Raw genomic sequence first — 21,182 nt, 5'->3', positions numbered from 1 at the left:
GATGAGCTGTCTGGCCTCTGTTAGATCTTGGTGAGGGTGTTTTGGGTTTGATCTTGATCGTCAATGTGGGTCGCAAGGCCTGAGGTCTCTAGGTTTTTGTGGCTGTCTGTCACAACCATAGGTTTTAGTGTTCTGTCTTTGGTGATTTGGGTGGCCGTGATGGGAATGGAGACATTCTCACCATGTGAATCACCATACTGACTGCTGTTGTTTCCTCTCTGTCCTTGGGTGTGTGTTTATTTATTTATTTTTATTTAGGTGACATTATCACTTCTAGACAACTTCATCAGGTGGTGACAAGATGACACCATACTAGCTGATCAACAGATCTCAGTAGCTCTCTGGAATGTGTATTAATTAAACAAAAATATGTATTGTTGCATTTTCAGTATGCTCCTTGTGGCTTTGCAGAACTCCTTCAACCACAAGCATTCTTTGTGAGAATGAAGACAGTGATTAGATTTCAAATCATGATTTCCTCCTTTGATTCTGTGGTTCTTTACCTCTCCTTACTAAATTTGAGATTTTATTCAACTAGCAACATCTCTCTGAAGTAGCTCTGCTTTCAGTACATTTTTGTAGAACTCCAGCCTGCTCTCTGAAAATATCAGAAATCTCAGAGAATAAGAGTGTAGGGCATAAAAAAGGCATAAAAGTGTAGATGAGTGTAGGATGAATAATAACAAAGACAAGGGTCAATACACTATGCTACAGGAGGAGATCAGCACACACATTTTCAGCAAGATAGCCAGGAGAGGGAAGGAAAGTGTTGTGGTGTGCCAGACAGCCCTCAGTCAAAACCCCAGCACATAGAGCCGTAGCCTGGCCTCTTAGCGCTCAAAGGGCCTTTTCATGACAGAGGCAGCAAGCTCTTGGAATGCAGCAGCCAGCAGCCCTATTCAGCTGCGGATGGAAAAGCATCCCATTGCCCCAAGTCCCTCATTTTCCAAGGCATTTGATACATGTAATCAATCACAGCTGCTGCCTGGTTTGACCAGGCCTTAGGAAGTTTAACTCAGTTTTTGGTTTTCTTGGTTTTTACTATAGTGCAGCATAAACATTAGTTTATTAGAGTCCTTAATACTACTCTGAACACAATTATAAAGACCTTTGACAGCACTTATTAAACCTGACTGTATCCCCATTAAGTGGATCCTAGAGGTTTGCATGATGATGGTTTTGTCTTCTTAGGCTTTGTCTTTCATTCTTGTAGTGGATGATGTAAAATGTAAATTGAGGACTGAATGTGATTTAACAGAAATGGCATTTCTCATTTGACACAAATGTGCAGGAATAAAAAATAAAAATTGCAACATTGTACTAGCTTTGCTGTGAAGGTTATCAGTCATCCAGATCATGGTAGTCTAAGGAACCTGGAAATAAAGTGACTGGATTTTTATTTATTTTTTTAATTATCGAAGATGTTTCAACTCTCATCCAGCCTGTAGTGGTAATGGCTCACACCTGTTTTCACACCTTGACTTATGTGAGGAAGCACATGATTAATAGTGGGTCAACGAACCTCTTATAGCTGATTATTATTATTTATTTTATTTTTATAAATGGTTGAACAGACATAGCACATATTTGTTGGTTTGTCACTCTATCTTGGTATACCATGAAAAATATATCCACATTTATCAAGGCACGTCTTACCTTTAACAATGATATGCCTACCTCCTCAAGCATATTTTTGCATGGGCTACATGTTGTGGAGGGGTTTTTCTTTGCCAAAAAGACAGTTTTGCAGGCATCCACTTTAGTTTAGTTTGCAGAGGGCCTCCTTCATTTACATCAAATGAAAATTCCGCATTTAAAATTCTGGGAGGCACTTTTACATTCTCACTACTTGGGACAAAGCAGAATTTTAAGCACCACCTTAAGATAAGATAAGATATACCTTTATTAGTCCCACGAGGGGGAAATTTCAAGGATAGAATGCAAAATTTTAGTCTGTATTTTTAAGTCTTTGCAACATCTTGGAACCTCCACCAGTTTGCATGGTCTTGTTTTTATTTTAGGTTTCACTTGAACTCATTCCCTCAAATTCTGTCCTCCAGATAATCCGGGCCTCTCAGTAGGCATAGGTGGTGTGGCTGAAGCTCAGAGTGGAGCTGCGCCAACAGTCGAAGGTGAGATTGAAATTCCTTTTGTTTTCTGATGCTGTTTGTGTCAGTTATGTACACACCTAAAGCTCAATTACTATTGGACTATTTGTATAATCCATATCAAAAATGACTTGTATTTTGCTGTTTGCTGTTGCTATGCACTTCTTTCTGTTGTGATTTTCACAGTGATTTAGCCAATTTAAAAGAGAGCCACATTCAAGAGACAGAGAAAACTCTGACTTTAAGCTTGACATAGCTCACCAAGCCATAATCTCACTTTATAATTTCACCCAATGACTTGGTTTCATCCTACTGACCTCTGTCATCACATCAAAATGTCACATTTGGACTTTTTGAGCTTGTCTATTGACTAAAATCAAATGCTGTGGTCACGAGCTACATCTGACAATGTAGATTATATCTGGAGAGCTACTCAGAAGTAGTGACTAGACAGATAAACTGTTAATCAAGGAAGGACCCATTGGTCTGTATGCTAAAAACTAGTTGGGAATATTGCAAGTAGTGTCAGTACTTTAAGGGAAAGATTCAACACTGATGCAGAAAGACTGAGTAGAGTGTTTCCATTCCTAATTAGAATATATACAGCATTGTCTTGTGACCCATAGGCCCCGAGCTCACCCAAACTCTGAGTAAAGCACATGGCAGATTTAAATAATTATTTCATAGTAATATGTCAGACTCCCATCAGCAGATCAAAACATTATAATTCACAATTTCTGTTGCTGTCTCAGTATCTTTGATTTAGGAATAGCTCCTCTGTGCAGTTATCAGCTGCATTCCTTGAGTAGTTGTTTCTGGGACAAACAAGCTATTGCTCTTAGTGGGCCAGGCTTTTGAAACTTGCAGGAAAGTCTGTTTTGTTAGAAAGCTGCTTTTCATTACTTCTGTCTCGCAGGGATAAGCCTAATCAATCAAGTACTTGAGCTTTGATATTTGATACCTTACTAGTCCCAAAGTAGTTTGGACTTCAGCCAAGAATGATGATGGCCCTGTGGATCACTGAGTGTTGGCCGGCAGGCATTCTGCCCCAACCTGTGCTGGACTACATTACATTCTGTAAGTGACTGATAAGAGAATTAAAAATGTTGCTTCACAATAAAGTTATGCGGCAACACTCTTGAACCGGAATCTTAGTTGTGGCCTTAACTTTTTCATTGTTCGTGTTGTGAATTGCAGCAGAGTTGTGTATTTTTGACAGATTATCATTTGTCAAACTAAAGAATAAATTAGCCTAAAAAGCCGGCGATGCCCTTACACTATGCAGCGGTTAGCTTCTGAGTGTTGGACCAAGACTGTCATAGTGCAGGGACCTCTGGTCACACCACAACTTCAAGCCAGGCAGTCACTGGAGTAGCAGCCAGGACTGCATGGAAATGATAAAGAACTGTGAGGTTGTGACTGACCCATACAAGGGAGTGTGGGGTTTTGTTTTTTGGGGGGCGTGGGAGGCAACTGTGCAGTTCATTGTTTGTTTTGACTCCTTTAATCACTAATGCCTTTTTTCTCCTTTCCTAACTGCGCTGCCCTTACACACTTATTTTCATAACAGAAAAATTAACAATTTGTGATTAAAAAGCTTTATGATAACATTACTCTTCTGTAGCCTGTGAGTAGAAGTGCTGTGTCAGGATGGGAAATAGGCCACAGATCTGTTTTTCCACTGCATGAACTCCAGAATCTGTCTGCTGCTCATAAAGCAGAAGTACCAATAGCCATAATCTTAGTGTGTATTTATCATTATCTCTGCACCTATTCCTTTTTATTCCCTTTCTTTACGTGTGTTAAAAAATATTTTGGTAAAAGTCCTGAATCAACTTATTTATTCAAGTAGAACTGAAAAAGTTCAGGCTCTGAAATGTGATACAGACTGTAAAAAGTAGGTCAAAATGTTATGACAGAAAAACAAATAAACAAATGTTATTGGAATCTAAATTCTAACTTTAATGAATTTTCTAAGATTGAATTGATTATGTAGGACACAGTGAAAATAAAAAAAAAGAACTATTGTTGTGTATATTTTTGGCTGATGACTTTGCCTCCACATCTAAACAGAAAAATCAGTACAGTCGGGTGTTTTTAAAAAAGTGGGGCGCAGCAGGTGGGGGACAGTAAGATCAGTTGTTGTTGTTATGTGTTTTTATAAGCAAATAACTGAGGTATTGTACAACAATTCACAGTTCCTAGAGTGAAGACTGTCATGCAAAACTATCACGTTTAGTAAATATCCTCAGTCCAGATTTATCCAGGGAATCAAACTATTTTTAGTGTACTGAAAGGAGCTTGATATACCGTGCAATTATGGTAATTTTGAAAGTTGCTGTTTGTGAGGCTGTTCACATGGATTGGGTTTCTGTTTTGTCCCACCCATTATTCCAGTGAAATTGGGCTAAATAACAAAAACACTCATAAAATACAGTTTAACATCTTCCAAAATTAAGCTTAATTCTATCATGAGTGGGTGTGTGGCAGACGAGATGTGGATCCAAGTGCAAGACTCGAGAAACGGGAACTGACTCAGAAAAGAAGCTTTAAAGCTAAAATCAAAGAATTAAAAAACAAAACAAACAAACAAACAAAAGACCTAGCAGGGCTGGAGCAAGGGATCATAATACAAGGAATCATCAGGGAACCCATGAACTAACGGACACACAACCACAAGGGGCGATGCGACAAGGGGCAAGCGGAGAATCGGACAATAATTACAAAAGATAATGAGCCTAGGGAGAAACACACTGAGAACAAATCAGGGATACAAAAACAAAAGGGAAATGACTCTCAGTACACAAGACAAAAGACTTTCAAAGTAAAACAACAAGTAATTAAGAAGTTAAAACCTAACACAGACGGAGATTTAACCTACAAACTTGATATAATGGGATATCAAGGAAAACTCAGAAGTTAGGGTTTACTTTGCTAGTCTCGTAGTGGGTTACTATGAGCAAAACAGACAACAAGAACTAAGGCTACCATGATACCAAGTGAGTAGAGACAAAGTATAAACAATAAACTAAGAACCATACTTTAGTTATTTACTTTTTTTCTTTTTTGAAAAATTGTGTACATGGTTCATTAATACTGGACTGTAGATTGGAGGAAGGTGCTGTGAACAGATGAGTCCAAATTTAAACTCTTTGGTCAGCATTGTCATGTTTATGTCCGCAGTAAACCTAGAGACTGTTTTGATTATAGATGTCCTGCACCCACAGTGAAACACAGTGGAGATTCAAATGTGGAATTATTTTTTAAAAATTATTATTAGGTATGCACACAGGTGTACACACGGGTATTCACAGACGCGGACTACAGCTTTCTTGGCTGCTGCCTCAAAGCACATTGTGCGCTGTCTACCTTACGTGCGGCACAATATCGTTTATTATTTAGTATCTACTGATATCTACTGCTAGCTAGTTTATTGTGATGGTGCCGTGTTTTTTTTATTATGTTGCTCTTTGTTGTTTGTTTTCTCTTCTGTTTTTTTTTCTCCATACAGGTGACCCAGGTGTTTTGTTTTTTTTGTTTGTTTTTTTTTTCTTTCTTCCCCCCCTTCTCACCGTCTCTTCTCCCCTCTGGTTTTCTTTCTCTCCCTCTCTTTCTTTCATTCTTTCTCCCTGTCCTATCCCCCAGTCATGTCTGTCCCGTTTGTAGCAACTGAAAATAAAATAAATTCATAATTATAATAAAGGTCAATCAAATGGACCAATATGGCAAGGCCATGATGATCCACTTGGTAAAATAAATCCGCTTGGCATCTTTCTTGGCCTAAAGACAACAATTCTGATGGCTAAAGATCCAAACAGGACACACACACACACAAAAAAAAAATATTATTAGTCCTTTATTTATCCAGGTAAAAATCTCACTAACATTCAAATTTCATTTCAAAGAGACTTTAAGACCTGGAAATGGAGTTCCAGTTCTGTAAACTCCATGGGCAAATGAATGAAAATTGATGGTATCACGAACAAGATGGTCTACCACAATATCTTAGTGCTTCATCATCCCTTCTACACTGAAATTGATTGGTCATGGGTTTATATACCATGAAGACAATTACCCCAAGTATGGTCCAAAGCTTTGCAGAGCTTTGAAACGAACAAAATTTTTATGGAATAATAAACCATCACAGATAAGTCCATCAATCCAGATCAAAACTTCTAGACACAAATATGCTTAAACACCTTCAAAACGACTAAAGCCCCAACTTACAACTTGTCCAATACAAAATTCTCCATAGAACCACACTAGAAAGGACAAAGGATGTTCCAACATCTTCCTATACTCTTGTCTCACACCCTCTAGCTGGAGCAGTAATACTATGATTATGTGATGGTTCAAGGGTTGATCAGGCTGCATCCCAGTTTGCTGCTGGTTCAGGGGAGCCGTCTGCTTGTGTGCTCACAATTATTAAAATAGGTTTCACTGCAAAGAATAAAAGCAGAGACACACTGTACCAATTAACAATCAAATGCAACAAACTTGATGCTCCAGATGTTTTATTAGACAGAATGCTACTATCAGGCTTAAAACCAATGTTTTACTTCTTCAAGGATATTTTTTGGAGTTCCAGAAGCCAGTCAACAACATCACGCTCTTTCAGGGGCAGACAGCCACCCTTCATTGCAAAGTGGCAGGAAATCCTCGGCCGTCTATCCGCTGGCTGAAGAATGATGCCCCTGTAGTACAGGAACAGGGACGCCTAACCATCCGCAAGACAGAGGCAGGCTCAAAGCTCCGCATCCAGGACCTGGACACAACAGATACGGGCTATTATCAGTGTGTTGCATCGAACTCAGTCAAAGTCATTTCTGCCACAGGTGTTCTTTATGTCAAACTAGGTAAGACTGAAGTTTATTTGTACTATAACTTTTAATTTTAAGGCTTAACTGTATGGGTTAAATAATTAATATTAAGTGTTTATTTATACAACTTCTGTTTACACACGTCTCAGTGAGGTCAGTGGCTTGTGCAGGAAGCTTTTACTAATCATAAAAACTGCAATGTTTCTGACTGTAGAGCCAGTCACTCCTTATTTTCATGTACTTGTTTTCTTTCTGATTTACAGGACAGATGCCCACACAAGGCCCAACTGAACCGTAAGTAGCCATCTTCTTGTTAATAGTGTGTTATGTGTGTTTGTCTGTTTGTGTTTATATGTTTGTAAGTATTTTTAATCAAGGATTTTTATTTTTTTTAACAGTTTTTGCTTGTTTTATTTTTTGTCTTGTTGTTGTTGTTGGGGTTTTTTTTTGTATGGTAAATGGTAAATGGCCTGTATTTATATAGCGCTTTACTAGTCCCTAAGGACCCCAAAGCGCTTTACATATCCAGTCATCCACCCATTCACACACTGGTGATGGCAAGCTACATTGTAGCCACAGCCACCCTGGGGCGCACTGACAGAGGCGAGGCTGCCGGACACTGGCGCCACCGGGCCCTCTGACCACCACCAGTAGGCAACGGGTGAAGTGTCTTGCCCAAGGACACAACGACCGAGACTGTCCAAGCCGGGGCTCGAACCGGCAACCTTCCGATTACGAGGCGAACTCCCAACTCTTGAGCCACGATCGCCCCATAGAAATTAGCGAATTTTAAGTGTCAACCTATAGCACACAGATTGTGGCTATAAGATGTTAGTGCCTTTATGTGTTTGTACAGTTGCTGATGGACATTAGCAACTGTGGCCAGATGGTATCAGTTTATTTGTCCTTCAGGAACTCCCTGCATACTTTTGTAAAATTTAATGGAAATTGAAATTAGTTTCAGCAGTCTCCCTCAAGCAATGCTAAGATTGTTAGTGCTTGTATTAAGACCAAGATTGTTGTCTCTTACTGATAAATTCCTAAACTGCAGTGAAAAAATGCACAAGAAAAATTGACAGTACTGACCAAGCCAATAACAGTAGCCACATGCGGCATTGACTGGACATGTAGTTACATTGTTTTGATGGGTTTGCGGGTTTGTGGGCTTGCAGTTATGACATAGCTACATTGCAGATTTCCCTTTGAAGCATAGATCCCCAGTAATGTCTGATTTAGACTTCTGCAGCTGTAAGTGGACGCCGTTGTTGCTGGCATTTGTGCTTGCACTAGTTTAAAAACCTCACCTTTGCTCCTCCAGAGATGGCTTTTGTCATTGCAGCCAAATAGCTCAATGTTGGTCTCATCTGATCATGAAACCTTTCTCCAGAAGGCATTTGGCTTCTTCTGGGTAGATTCAAATTTCAGTTAAGGTTAAAGGTGTCCATTTTGGAGCAGGGACTTCTTTCATGGTCAGTACACTCTCACTCCATGGTGATGTAAAACTCACTTCACTGTGGAGAGTGACAGTAGTATTCCAGCAATTTTCAGTTCATGTTAGGTGTGAGCCTTGCTTGTAAACATCCCTACCAATTTCCTCTATCCTGAGTGTGACCGTTTGGATCTTGTTTCAGACCATGGCAATGTGGTGACACATCTGAATAACTTGGGCACAATTGTTTGAACTGCTGGTCTCAGAATCTGCAGTGGTTTAAACTTGTGTGAAACTTCCAACTTGTATAAATCTACAATTCTCCTTCTTAGATCATCACTGAGTTCCTTGGACTTTGTGAGTAGTGGTCAATCCAATGAGTGCTTTTAAACTGCTGGCAAAAAGAAACTAGTAGTTAATAATTATCATTAACAAGATGTTAACAAGATGTTAGTACACCTTGGTCTTGATAAGTTAAAAGAACCTGTACAACCTCTAGCACCACTTAATAAAATATATAAAATGTATGCATATATTTGAGTATATATGCATACTTACAATATTAGAGAAAAGTTGATTAAAAATGGATGCCGTACAAGCATCACACCCTAAAAGAACATTTCAAAGAATTCAAAGCCCAAAATTAGCATGAGATGAGTGTAGTGTATATAAATCTTTTGCCCCAAGTGCATTTACCTTAAATACAGCTTTCTCTGTCTACTTTGTCAACTGTGTTGCATTAAACTTTTGTGTCATAAATCTTTGTAATGTTAGGTGACCTGAAATTACTGTTTCGGAAAGTCTTATATAAGGAGGTTGAATAGCCCAAAGTATGAACGGTAAATTAATAGTGGTGGAAGCCACTGACCTCTTTTGCTGCTCCTTTCTGTTTTTCACTAGTTTCTGCATTTGGCTAGGGCTAGTGTCACTGCTGCTATCATCAGCATCTTTGGACCCTAAAGATGTTTTACAGGTAGCCCATCTTCTTCATGATGGCAGAACAAACAGGATGAGCACTGCCAGAACCCTTCAAATTGACATCCACTAGGCACTGGTGTGAAAGTCTCTGGCTAAACAATAACATACAGACTTCATCGGGCTAGCCTAAGGGACCGACATCATCTAGTCGGCTCTGTGCTCATTAACTAGCACTGAAATGGTTTTCCAACAGTCTTGAAGAAGTTCCCAGAGATGCTGAGCACTTGTTGGCCCTTTCGCCTTCACTCTGCGGTCAATTTCATCCCAAACCATCCTGATTGGGTTTAGGCCAGGTGTCTGTGGAGGCCAGCCCATCTGGCACAGCACTCCAACACTCTCTTTCTTGGTCAAATAGCCCTTACACAGGCTGGAAGTGTGTCTGGGGTCATTGTCCTGTTGAAAAATAAATGATTGTTCAACTAAGCACAAACCAGATGAGATGGCGTGTTGCTGCAGGATGCTGTGGTAGCCATGCTGGCTCAGTGTGCCATCAATTTTGAATAAATCCTCAACAGTGTCACTAGCAAAGCACCTCCTCCTCCATGCTTCATGGTGCGAACCATGCACGAGAGGCCATCCGTTCACCTTTTCAGTCGCACAAAGATACAGCGGGTGGAACCAAAGATCTCAAATTTGGACTCATCAGACCAAAACACAGATTTCAAAGATTTCCACTGGTCTAATTTCTAATCTCACATCTGTGAAGTGAGAACATTTCATCGAATACATCATCAAAAAAACAAAGGGGGACTACTTTGAGGAATCTAAAATATAATACACATTTAGAATTATTTATCAATTTTTTTCTTTGCTACATAATTCCATTGATCATGCTTCATATATTTGATGTCTTCAGTAAGTATCTACAATGTAGAAAGTAGTGAAAATAAAGAAAAAACATTAAACGAGAAGGTTTGTCCAAACATTTTCCTGGTTAATTACAGGAATCTAAATTATACTGAATTTCTGGGTAACGTTTAAGAGTTTACAAAAATTGTATAATATGTCAGCTGACATTCATGCTTGATATGGATTATTTAAATATGCTTATTACAGAAGACCAGTATGCATGTGTAATGTGCAGCTTACATTGCAACAGACTACGTATATTTCTGAAGCAACAGGTTACATCTACAAACAGCAAAGATGTGCAGAGCGTATAAAGGCCAGACATCATATTACATCACATTTTCTCCTGAAGTCATTTAAAGAATTTAAACCTGTTTTTTTTTTTTTTGTTTTGTTTTTTCTCTTTAGGTCACGTGAAAAACATTTTTGCCAGCCATATCGTGGCATTGCCTGTGCTCGATTCATCGGTAACCGCAGTATCTATGTCGAGTCTCTGCAGAAGCAAGGGGAGAATGAAAACCGCATTACAGGTGAGGAAATTAGGCATCCTTCATGGTTGATATATTCCTTAATTCTAAACTTTAACAATATCTGAAATTTCCAAGCAAACAGTTACAACTTTTTCCACTTTTTTTAAGCTGCCCTCACTATGATTGGAACATCCACCCACCTGTCTGATCAGTGCTCTGAGTTCGCCATCACATCCTTCTGCTACTATGTCTTCCCTCTGTGTGATGAGCAATCTCGGGGCCCTCGGCGCCGTCAACTCTGTAGAGATGAGTGCGAGGCTCTGGAGAATGACCTTTGTCTTGCTGAGTACACCATTGCCAGATCGAATCCTATGTTACTCATGCAGCTTGAGCTCCCAAGCTGTCACTTGCTGCCACAGCCAGGAACACCTGCTGCAGCTTCCTGTATGAGGATAGGAATACCACCAGAAAAATTGGGTTCATGTAGGTGGATGAATGCACACACAAAAATGTATAAAAATACCCCAGTTATGAAACAAATGTGCAAGCATACACCCCATTACTGCATACTATATTCAGTTAGGGTCATAAATATTTAGATACTGACATTATTTTTCTAAATATTCTTCTGTACACCACCATTTTGCTTCATAGTCTCATATTTTCAAACGAATTGGGCATTTACCTGATAAGTTTCAAGGACTATTACATGATAAAATAAGCACATAAAAGATCTAGAGATGATTTCATATGGATGCATTTCATAGCTGTTAACCAGCCAACCAGCCAATCCCATATTGGTTGTTTGATTTGAAATCCAATCTGGTAGTGTAGAGAGGAAAAATGACAAAACATTATGTGTTGTCCAAAAAACTTACTTACCTAACTGTATTAAGCAGGGAGGTTCACTGTAAAACTGACCAAAGCTGTATCGTAGACATAACTTCCAGCCCTGCGTTTGTAATTCTGGGTACCATTTTAATTGTTTATATATTTTTATATTCTGATTGGTTATTGTGGTTATCTCTTTAATGCACAAGAGGTCTACAGTGGCATACACAGTTTAATTTTAAACCACCAAATTTCCCTAAATAAAAGTGCATTTTTTTTGTCTAAACCACTGATGGGAGACTGATGCATTTCATAAATATAGCGGTTCACATTTACCTTAGAAATTATGTTGCACCTATTTTCATTTTATTTCACAAATTAATACAATTTTTGCGTTTTAAATAATTGAGTCAAAAAATAACCTGCAAGGGTAAACATAGAACTAGGAGCAGAGGATCATATATTTTACTTTCAATTATAATTAATACATCATTTAGCACTCATTAAATTCTCAAAATTTCAGACACCTGAAATTCATTGTCTGTCTGTCATTGTCCGTTCTACAGATTCCCCCTCAGATCACAGCTGCTATAATGGAAGTGGAGTTGACTACAAGGGCACAATCAGCATCACTAAATCTGGTCACTACTGCCAGCCATGGAGCGCTCAGTACCCGCACAGTCACCAACTGTCTCAGGAGTATCCTGAGCTCTGGGGAAGTCACAACTTCTGTCGTAATCCAGGAGGCCTAATGCAGGCACCCTGGTGCTTCACCCTGGACCCTCTGGTCAGGGTGGACCTGTGTGAAATCCAGCCCTGCAGTAAGTAGCATAAGGGAATTTCCTCCTAAGTTGTGGAAAGTGCTCTCTTGATACCTTGGTGTTTAAAGTTGACTATGAAGACTATGGCATGTGAATCACATCATTTTCATTTTCATAAGACAATTCAGTGAGCTTTCTTGCTCTGTGAATGAGGCCATTATCATCCATCAAGAAGCTACAACCATCAGGTGATCACTTAGAACAACTCTGTGTTGATTTACCATTGTAAATCACTTAGACCCTTCCCTCTAAATGACAAAGTGGACCGGATTTCCTCATGGGAGGGCTCAAGGTTTTCCTGACCTGTCTGTATATTATCCATTTAAATTTAATTTATTTTTTTTAGAGTGCCTCAAGGTGATTTTATATTGCAAGGTAAGGGTCCTGCAATGTTAAAGAGTAAAACCCAACAAGCAGATGTTCTCCTATGAACAAGCACTTTTCAACAGTGGGAATAAATTAACCTCCTGTCAAAAGGATGATGGATCTGAGAACCTGGCATCTATTGTGAGAGGCTGTTTTTTTGAACCAGTTTTTGTCTGAGTGTATGGCTGGGTCTGAAGTACACTGGGACACTCAGACAAAAACTGGTTCATCCCAAGGACAAAACTCCTAAACACAAATTAAACTACATAGTACATGCTGTTCAGTGCTACATTGGCGAGACCAAACAGCCACTTCATAAATGCATGGCACAACATAGACAAGAGCCACCTCAACAGGGCAAGACTCAGCTGTACATCTGCATCTAAACGTCGCTCTTTGAGGATGCCAATGTCCACATTTTGGACAGAGAAGACAGATGGTTTGAAAGAGGAGTGGAGCCATGTATGTCCATTGTGAACGGCCATCTTTGATCAGAGGGCGGGGTTTACAGCACGACTGTCTGCCATCTATACTCCAGTTATGAGATCCCTTCCCAGCCTTAATGCCCACTCACATCCAGGGCCACGTGATCTCACTAAATCACAAGATAAGATGGTGCTAGGTCTCACAATGTGTTCACCTGAAACCTTGGCTGCCTAATCAACCTTTTCAAATAAAACTTCTTAATCTTTCAGTCAACCCAGAGCTCATAGAGGTGCCTTAGGTGCCTCAGCCTTAGAGGTGCTAATTCTTATTCCTGCCACTTTGCACTTGACTGCAAACTGCCCCAGTGTGAGATTGAAGCCACTACCTGACAGAGCCAACAGAATCACATTATGCACAAAAGGCAGACGCAAGAATCAGTTCAATTACATTTTATTTATGTAGTGCCAAATCACAAAAACAGTCACCCAAAGGTGATTTATATTGTAAGGTAAAGACACTACAATAAGAGAGAGAAAACCCCAATAGAGATTAAAGAGGGCAGGGAGCTAGAGATTAATAATAGCTAATGATTAAGTACAGAGTGGTGTGTAAACAAACAGTGAATGAAGAAGTTGAGTGAGTAAGAAAAACTCAGTGGATCATAACTAATGGGGGATTCAGAGTCACCTGAACCAGCCCTAACTACATGCTTTATCAAAAAGGTAGGTTTTTAGGACAGCCCGATGATATTAATTTACAATACTCCGGCTGAGAGGCAATAAATGTATGAACTAGTTTTTCAGGATCATTCTGAGAAAGGATGTTTCTAATTTAGAGATATTACACAAATGCACGAAAGCAGTCCTACATATTTGTTTAATATGGATTGAAGAACCTATGACTGTGAAGATTCTTCACAGTATGGTGTCGAACCAGAGTAAATATCTGGTTCGACACCATGTTTCTAAGATGTTTAGGGCTGAGTACAGCAACGTTACTTTTATCTGAATATATAAGCAGTAAATTATCAACATCATCATTGTCATCAACATCTTTATGCTTTTAAGATATTTGTACAGTTTAACTAATTGTTGTATGTCATCTTGTTTCATTGACATTTGGAGCTGTCAATGAAGCAATCTTGTACAAAGCAGTCAAAATGTATACTAGACCTTTGAATGATATGCCTAAAAAAATGATGTATAATGTAAACAGAACTGGTCTTAGCACAGAACCCTGTGGTACTCATAATTAAACTTTGTGTGTGAAGAGGACTCCCCATTTACATTAATAAATTGGGAGTCCATTAGGTAGATGTGATCCTTGGCTCATTAAAAGTAATGGGGCTCAAGTTCTGTGTAGTTGAGCAGGCATCAAATGGGTCACTGAGTCACATAATCCCTCACAGGTCCCAAGAAGGACACAGTCAAATGCCTTCCGCAAGTCCACAAAGCACATGTACACTGGTTGAGCAAAGTCCCATGCACCCTATTATAGAGTGGCTAAAGAACTAGTCTAGGGCTCCTCGGCCGAGGGGAAAACTGAACTGTTCCTCCAGAAATTGAAAGATGATTTCCCCCTATTATACCTTTGTGTATACCTTATCAGGGTGGCCGAATAGCACAATCTCTCTATGACTTGAGCACAGCCGCTGGTCCTCCTTTTTAAAGATGGTAACCAACAATCCAGATGTCCCACCCAGGGCTTTAACGAACTTACTTAAGAAAATCTCATACACCCCTTTGGGCCCATGCCACCAGGGAGTTTTTTTTTGTTTGTTTTTTAACCTCCCTTATTGACCTTCCCTCCAGTGATGAGCAAGGCATCCCCTTGTCCTCAAACTTTCCTCTAGAGAAGTTTTGAATGTAGGATTAAAGAGATGAGTATTCCTTGGCTATATCCTCAGTTTGTCTGTGGAAAATCCATATTCCATATTCCCATCCCCTCCTAAGTCACCCCTACTAAGACGGTTTACCAGAATTGTTTAGAGGCCAACAAAATGTTTGTTTCTGCTAGTCCCACAGGAGTCCCACAGGCTAGCCAAGCCTGATAGGATGACATCTTCTCCTTAATGGCTCTTTTCATCTTCTGTGTCCACCATCTCGTTCGGGGATTATCACGTTCTAAATCTTTTAATCTAGAAGCAGGCAGTTGTCATTCACAGGAAGGCAAGCAGCTAAGCAAACAAATCCAGCAAGGGCAGGCAAAAGCAAAATCCCCCAAAAATATTTACAGGAATTAGCCCACTGACATGGGCAATGTTGTGAAATGGAAGGTGCTGTGGTATCATTAGTTTTTTTTTTGTAAACAAAACAAAAAACATGGGTTTTGATATTGCATCATTTGAGATTTTTTTCCATGAATCTCATTTTGACAGGTACACTTTTCAGGTATTTCAGAAATACTTAAATACTTTTTTAATGTTTATTCACACAATATTTGAAATATTACAATTATTCTACAAAACAGATATTTTCTCAGATTATGTTTAAAGCTATAACAAAAGAATGTATGATTAAGAAAAATAATACAAAACATTGATCGTCACGACTAGAAATCTGCAGCATTTTTTCTGCAATGTAGACCCCATCAAGAAAACCCAGTTTTAAAGCCGAAGATTTCAAAGGCATGTTCTTAACCATCCACAATGCTTTCCTATTAATCTGTTATACAATATTGCATACCTTTTATTATAATTTTCTTTAAAAAAAAAAATCATCCTATTGAGCAGCACACATCATTCTTAAGAAAAGGGAAAAGCAGTTTTCATAGTCAATTGAGTAAACTTAATTTTCAAAAAAAAAAATATATATAACATGTGCTTTTGATGCTGCCAGTTGGTCACTAGGTGAAACAAATAAGCACAACTTCTGGCTGCAGAGCTCCATTCACTGTGGATTCAGGCTCCGCTACAATAGTTCATCTAGATCAGGGATGTCAACTATAAGGACCGGGGGCCGGCATAGACTCTAATCTGGCCCTCTGAACAATTTATATTTTTGGACAGCTTTTCCTCCTGACAAAGACCTCACCCACAGCCAGCCACTATACACCAAAGTAGTGAAGTAATAGATAAACAATTAAATGACAGAAAAGCTCCTGTTTTTCACTGTCTACTATAGAAATTTTGGTTTTATAAATATGGGACAGTCTGGGCAGTGAACTACCAGAACTCGTTCTGTAATTTTACACATTTATCATATCAAGAAACTCAGTTGTACTTCTTTAGCCTATATTAAGAAATCTCAGGGATTAAATGTGTAGTTAAGCATCTTTATGTTGACAGAAAGTGGAGTTTCACCCATCTGGCCCACTTCAAGGTTCAAGGTTCTTTATTTGTCACATGCATAGTTATACAAGTATAACACACAGTGAAATGTAGCCACACACAGTGAAATGTAGCCATACATTAGCTCATTTGTATTTTATGCTAATCTAATTCTGATAAATGGAGTTCACAGTGAAATATTTGCCTTTTGTATAGTATATCTTTTCATGAATAAATAAAAAAATTTATAAGAAAGATTTGCTCTGTGATTCACATCAGAAACTTGTTTTCTCGATTAAAGTAAAGTTTGCCAGTCTGCATATAGCTGTTGTTTCTATTGTACTGATTTATCACTGACTTCACTTTGATGTTATTTGCAGTTACATGTGTCCGCTGCAGGCTGAGCAAAAACGTTTTTTTGGCAGGTTTAAATGTCTCTATTATTATCATTTCTAAGTACCTGGGTAGTTTTCCTTTTTTTAAACTAGAATTTAATTTTCTGCTGACCCTTGAAATGTTGGAAAAATACATTAGAAATTATTTTCAGAACAGACTATTTAGCTAAGAACAGCTTCTAACTTTACTTGCTTCCACTCTAAAAGAAAGATTTTTGATCTAATCAAACAAAAGAGTGTCTGTTTCACACATTCACTGAGGGACAGAGATGCAATAAACTCTTCCTATTCTACTGCAGCACCTTTTGTTCACACAGGTCATTTTTAACACAATTTGACATTCACACACAATCAACTGGTAACACTAAACTACGCTGCACACATGGTGACAAAAGATCATTATATATAACTGCCCTATTAGCTATCATGTGCCTGGAGAGATTTGGACATGAGATTTACCACCATCACGTAGCTTTTCACATTACTCTGGCAAAATGCCAATACCCACAAAAACTAACCCCAGTTTTGGGGAAACACACATTTGTTACTTACCCTTTCAATACATGAGTACAGTACAGTCTTAAAGACTTCTTAGTGATAGTTGTCAGTATTTCCCGTGCTGCACAGCAAACAATAACTTTTGATATCTAATTCGGCACACTTTATTTTCCAAATTGTAAACAAATGCGGTGTAAAACAGCGCTGATGTTGCTGCCATGGTGAAGTGTCCATCATAACCAATCATATTAGGACACTCCTCCTTCCTTTGGGCTCCACCTCCAGACATTTAAAAGTCAGTTGCAGCTACCTGCAGCAGCATGCGTAAAGCAGACACTTCCACGTGTGTTCAGAGTTCCGCGCACCAGAAATTTAACTGGGCGAGTGGCAGTGAATATAAAATAATTTTCATTTTGTATATAATTTGACCTTGTTTCTGTTATTATTTCAGAGCCACAAGAAAACCCCAGGAAGGAGATCCTGTTTATTTTAATACCTGCAGTTGCCATCCCATTGGTTATCGCTTGCCTCTTCTTTCTGGTTTGCTTGTGTCGCAATAAACATAAGGCTTCAAATGACACACCACCTCGTTCCCAGCTCAGCAGCTCACCCTCCCAGGACACGGAGCTGTCGCCCCTGAATCATCAAAAACAACAGGTAGCAATAATAATAACAAGGTAACATTAAATATGGTCACAGTAAATGTGATTTACATACATTTGTTTAAGTATTGTTGAATTCTGGTGGCCAGAGTCTTTGGTGACATGTATTTATTGTTTCATGGCTGCAGGCGAAGCTGCGTGAGATTAACATGTCAGCAGTGCGATTTATGGAGGGGCTCGGTGAGGACCGGTTTGGCAAGGTGTACAAGGGCCACCTATATGGCACAGTACCTGGTGAGCAGACCCAAGTGGTGGCCATAAAAACTTTAAAGGACAAGGTAGATTCTGCTCTTTGTGAGGAATTTCACCATGAAGCTATGGTCCGTTTCCATCTGCAGCACCCAAACATTGTTTGTTTGCTTGGCGTGGTCACCAAAGAGCAGCCAATGAGCATGATTTTCACCTATTCCAGCCTTGGTGACTTGCATGAGTATCTGGTAATGCGCTCCCCTAACTCCGATGTTGGCAGCTCAGATGATGACAAGACAATCAAATCCACTCTAGAGCAAGCTGATTTTATTCATGTTATCACCCAGATTGCTTCTGGAATGGAGTACCTTTCCAGCCAGCAGATAGTCCATAAAGACCTTGCTGCTCGAAACATTCTTGTGTTTGAAAAACTCGGTATCAAAATCCTGGATCTTGGGCTATTCAGAGATGTTTACTCTGCTGATTACTACAGTCTCATGGGAACAAGTCCTTTCCCTATTCGTTGGATGTCCCCAGAAGCTATTAAGCATGGCAAATTCTCCACCGACTCTGACATCTGGTCTTATGGAGTGTTGCTGTGGGAGATATTCAGTTATGGTCTTCAGCCATATTGTGGCTACTCTAACCAGGATGTAATTGACATGGTGCGCAGCCACCAGTTACTGCCCTGTCCAGATGACTGCCCGGCCTGGATTTACAACCTTATGCTGGAGTGTTGGAGTGAAGTCCCAGCCCGGAGAACTCGCTTCAAAGACATCCATGCACGTCTGCGCTCCTGGGAGAGCCTGTCCAACTATAATGGCTCTGCTCAGGTGTCTGGCACTAGCAATAATACTACCCAGACCAGCTCTCTTAGCACCAGCCCTGTTAGCAACCTTAGCATAAATACAACAAGTGCATCAAGATACACCAGCCCTAAAAAGAGCTCACCATTCCATCAGCCCCAATTCATGCCAATAAAGGGTCAACTACATCGGCCAATGGTGCCCCCACAGCTCTACATCCCTGTCAATGGATATCACCCAATTCCAGCTTACCCATACCTGCAGAACTTTTACCCCATGCAAATACCGATGGCAATGCCACACCAGCAGATCCACCACCCACAACAAATGGTTACCAAATCAGGTTCTCAGCATAGTGGCAGTGGATCCACATCTACAGGATATGTGACCACTGTCCCTTCCAACACTTCTGCCACAGAGAGAACAGCAATGGTAAATGAGGACTCTAAGACCAACGATGAAGAATTGGCTGATGGGGCATCAGAGGAAGAACTGAACCAAAACCAGGACTTGGCAGTGCCAGAAACAGAATTACTAGGTGAAAGTGAGGCTCCTCAGACTGAAGAATTGGCGATCCACTTGTCTGACACATAACTGAAGGACAGTAGATCTGAAATAATATGCCAGCTGTGCTATTTTTGCCCAAAATTCTATGAACACATTGAATGAAGGGAGCCATTTTTCCACAACCGTGAATAAATGTCTTTGTATATAATGTCCCATGTTTGTATCTCTCAAACCCCTGTGATGAAGTAAAATGAATTGTGCTATTCCTCTTTTTTAAATGTTGCCATTTGGAAGAAATGATATTCTTTCAGTTGCTGTGCAACATAAAACTTGTTCTTAACTTTAGAAAAGTATTTTAGAGTTTTTCTTACAATGGTAGATTGTTTACCTTCTCTAATGCTCACGGTGTTACCAGATTTTTAATTTTCACGTGCCAGTGAGACAGTTTGTGTGGAGTGTAATATGGATGATGATCTTGCCATCAGTGCCACCATTAATTCTTGGATGCCATACCTTCGACTTACTCATGGAAACTGATTGTTAAACGAAGGCTGAGATGATTCCTAAATGACTTTGTTCATTGAAATGAAAAAATGGATATTTGATAACTCAGAAGTGAAAAGGTTCTACTGTGCTGAACAAGTGTTTCGCAACTCTTGTACCCCCAATTTTTATGCTTGCTTTTTTTATGTTATTATTGTATTGTCTGTGAATGCAGAACAACAGTTTATGGTGTATAGAACTGATTCAGAATTGATTTTTCTTTCATTAAAATGGTTTCGTATAACACACATTTCCATCCATCAAAACAATAAAGGTTTACACCCTTATTTTGATCATTTTCAGGCCAGAGACAGTTTTTATTCCTCACGACACGTGTTCCATGAATTTGGTACTGTTAACATTAACTTTTATACCCAGCTGAATAGATCTGTAATTTATTACTTTGGTTTGATTTTTTTTTTTTTTAGTTTTCTTTCTTTTTTTTTTTTTTTTTTTTTTTTTACAGGAAAAGATGGATAAGCTTGGTGTTAGTCCTTTCCACCAAGTTTGCTTTGTTAAAGCTGTTTTCTGCTTCCAGTATGTGAATATCAAATAAAGTCTTATGGATCAAATTATGCCAGTCTTTCATCACATGGATCACTTGTTTGTTTTTTATTTTGTCATCCCACATTCAAAGTTCAAACACTACAGATTTTAGACACTTTAGACCTAAAATTAATGTATATTTATTAGTCAAAAACATTCATTTGTGCTAGTAAACGTATAACAAGTGTAACAACCTGAAAGTCTCCATGTGGCAGTGAGAACAATGAGCTTAACAAGTAAGGTCCAGTTATTTGTTTTAACAAACATTTCAGGCACATCCTCTAGTCTATTTGTAGGATTGTTGGCTGTCCACTCAAGAAGTTCAGAATACAAAAAGCAGAATAAGAGATTTTTGACTACCCGACTTCTGTCTGTATTAAGAGTGGCCTTTGGTGTCTTATTTCAGTTGCTGCACATGTCAATTGATTTTGTAACACCAAGACTTTAATATTTGAGACTGCTATTAAGCAGGTCAAAAATGAAATTTCATGCTCATCTGAGGCTACATATATACAAACCCGATTTACTTCACACCACATCATTTTTCATATGTAGGAAAAGGTAAGTTCATCAGATGAAACTTAAAGGATCTTTGGCTCACGTCTTCATCTGGATCAGCGGTCCCCAACCCCCGGTCCGTGAGTCCTTTGGTACCGGGCCACGAGAGTTG

At 39.2% G+C, this 21,182-nt stretch overlaps 1 protein-coding gene across 1 annotated transcript in view; it reads left to right on the top strand.

Annotated features, from left to right (window-relative positions):
* The window catches only part of ror2 (receptor tyrosine kinase-like orphan receptor 2), a 44,202-nt gene extending 23,648 nt beyond the window's left edge, over positions 1-20,554 (top strand). Inside the window, exons 2-9 of the mRNA XM_004575035.4 lie at positions 2,061-2,132; positions 6,677-6,964; positions 7,192-7,222; positions 10,593-10,714; positions 10,823-11,137; positions 12,052-12,306; positions 17,711-17,916; positions 18,050-20,554. Coding sequence (XP_004575092.2) covers positions 2,061-2,132; positions 6,677-6,964; positions 7,192-7,222; positions 10,593-10,714; positions 10,823-11,137; positions 12,052-12,306; positions 17,711-17,916; positions 18,050-19,510 — 2,750 coding nt within the window. The 3' untranslated portion in view covers positions 19,511-20,554. The remainder of the gene's footprint in view (positions 1-2,060; positions 2,133-6,676; positions 6,965-7,191; positions 7,223-10,592; positions 10,715-10,822; positions 11,138-12,051; positions 12,307-17,710; positions 17,917-18,049) is intronic.
* Positions 20,555-21,182: the final 628 nt, after the last annotated feature.

Source organism: Maylandia zebra, linkage group LG7 (assembly GCF_041146795.1).
Source record: "Maylandia zebra isolate NMK-2024a linkage group LG7, Mzebra_GT3a, whole genome shotgun sequence".
In the NCBI taxonomy this organism is placed as follows: Eukaryota; Metazoa; Chordata; class Actinopteri; order Cichliformes; family Cichlidae; genus Maylandia; species Maylandia zebra.
This window is presented reverse-complemented; position numbering and strand designations above follow the sequence as displayed.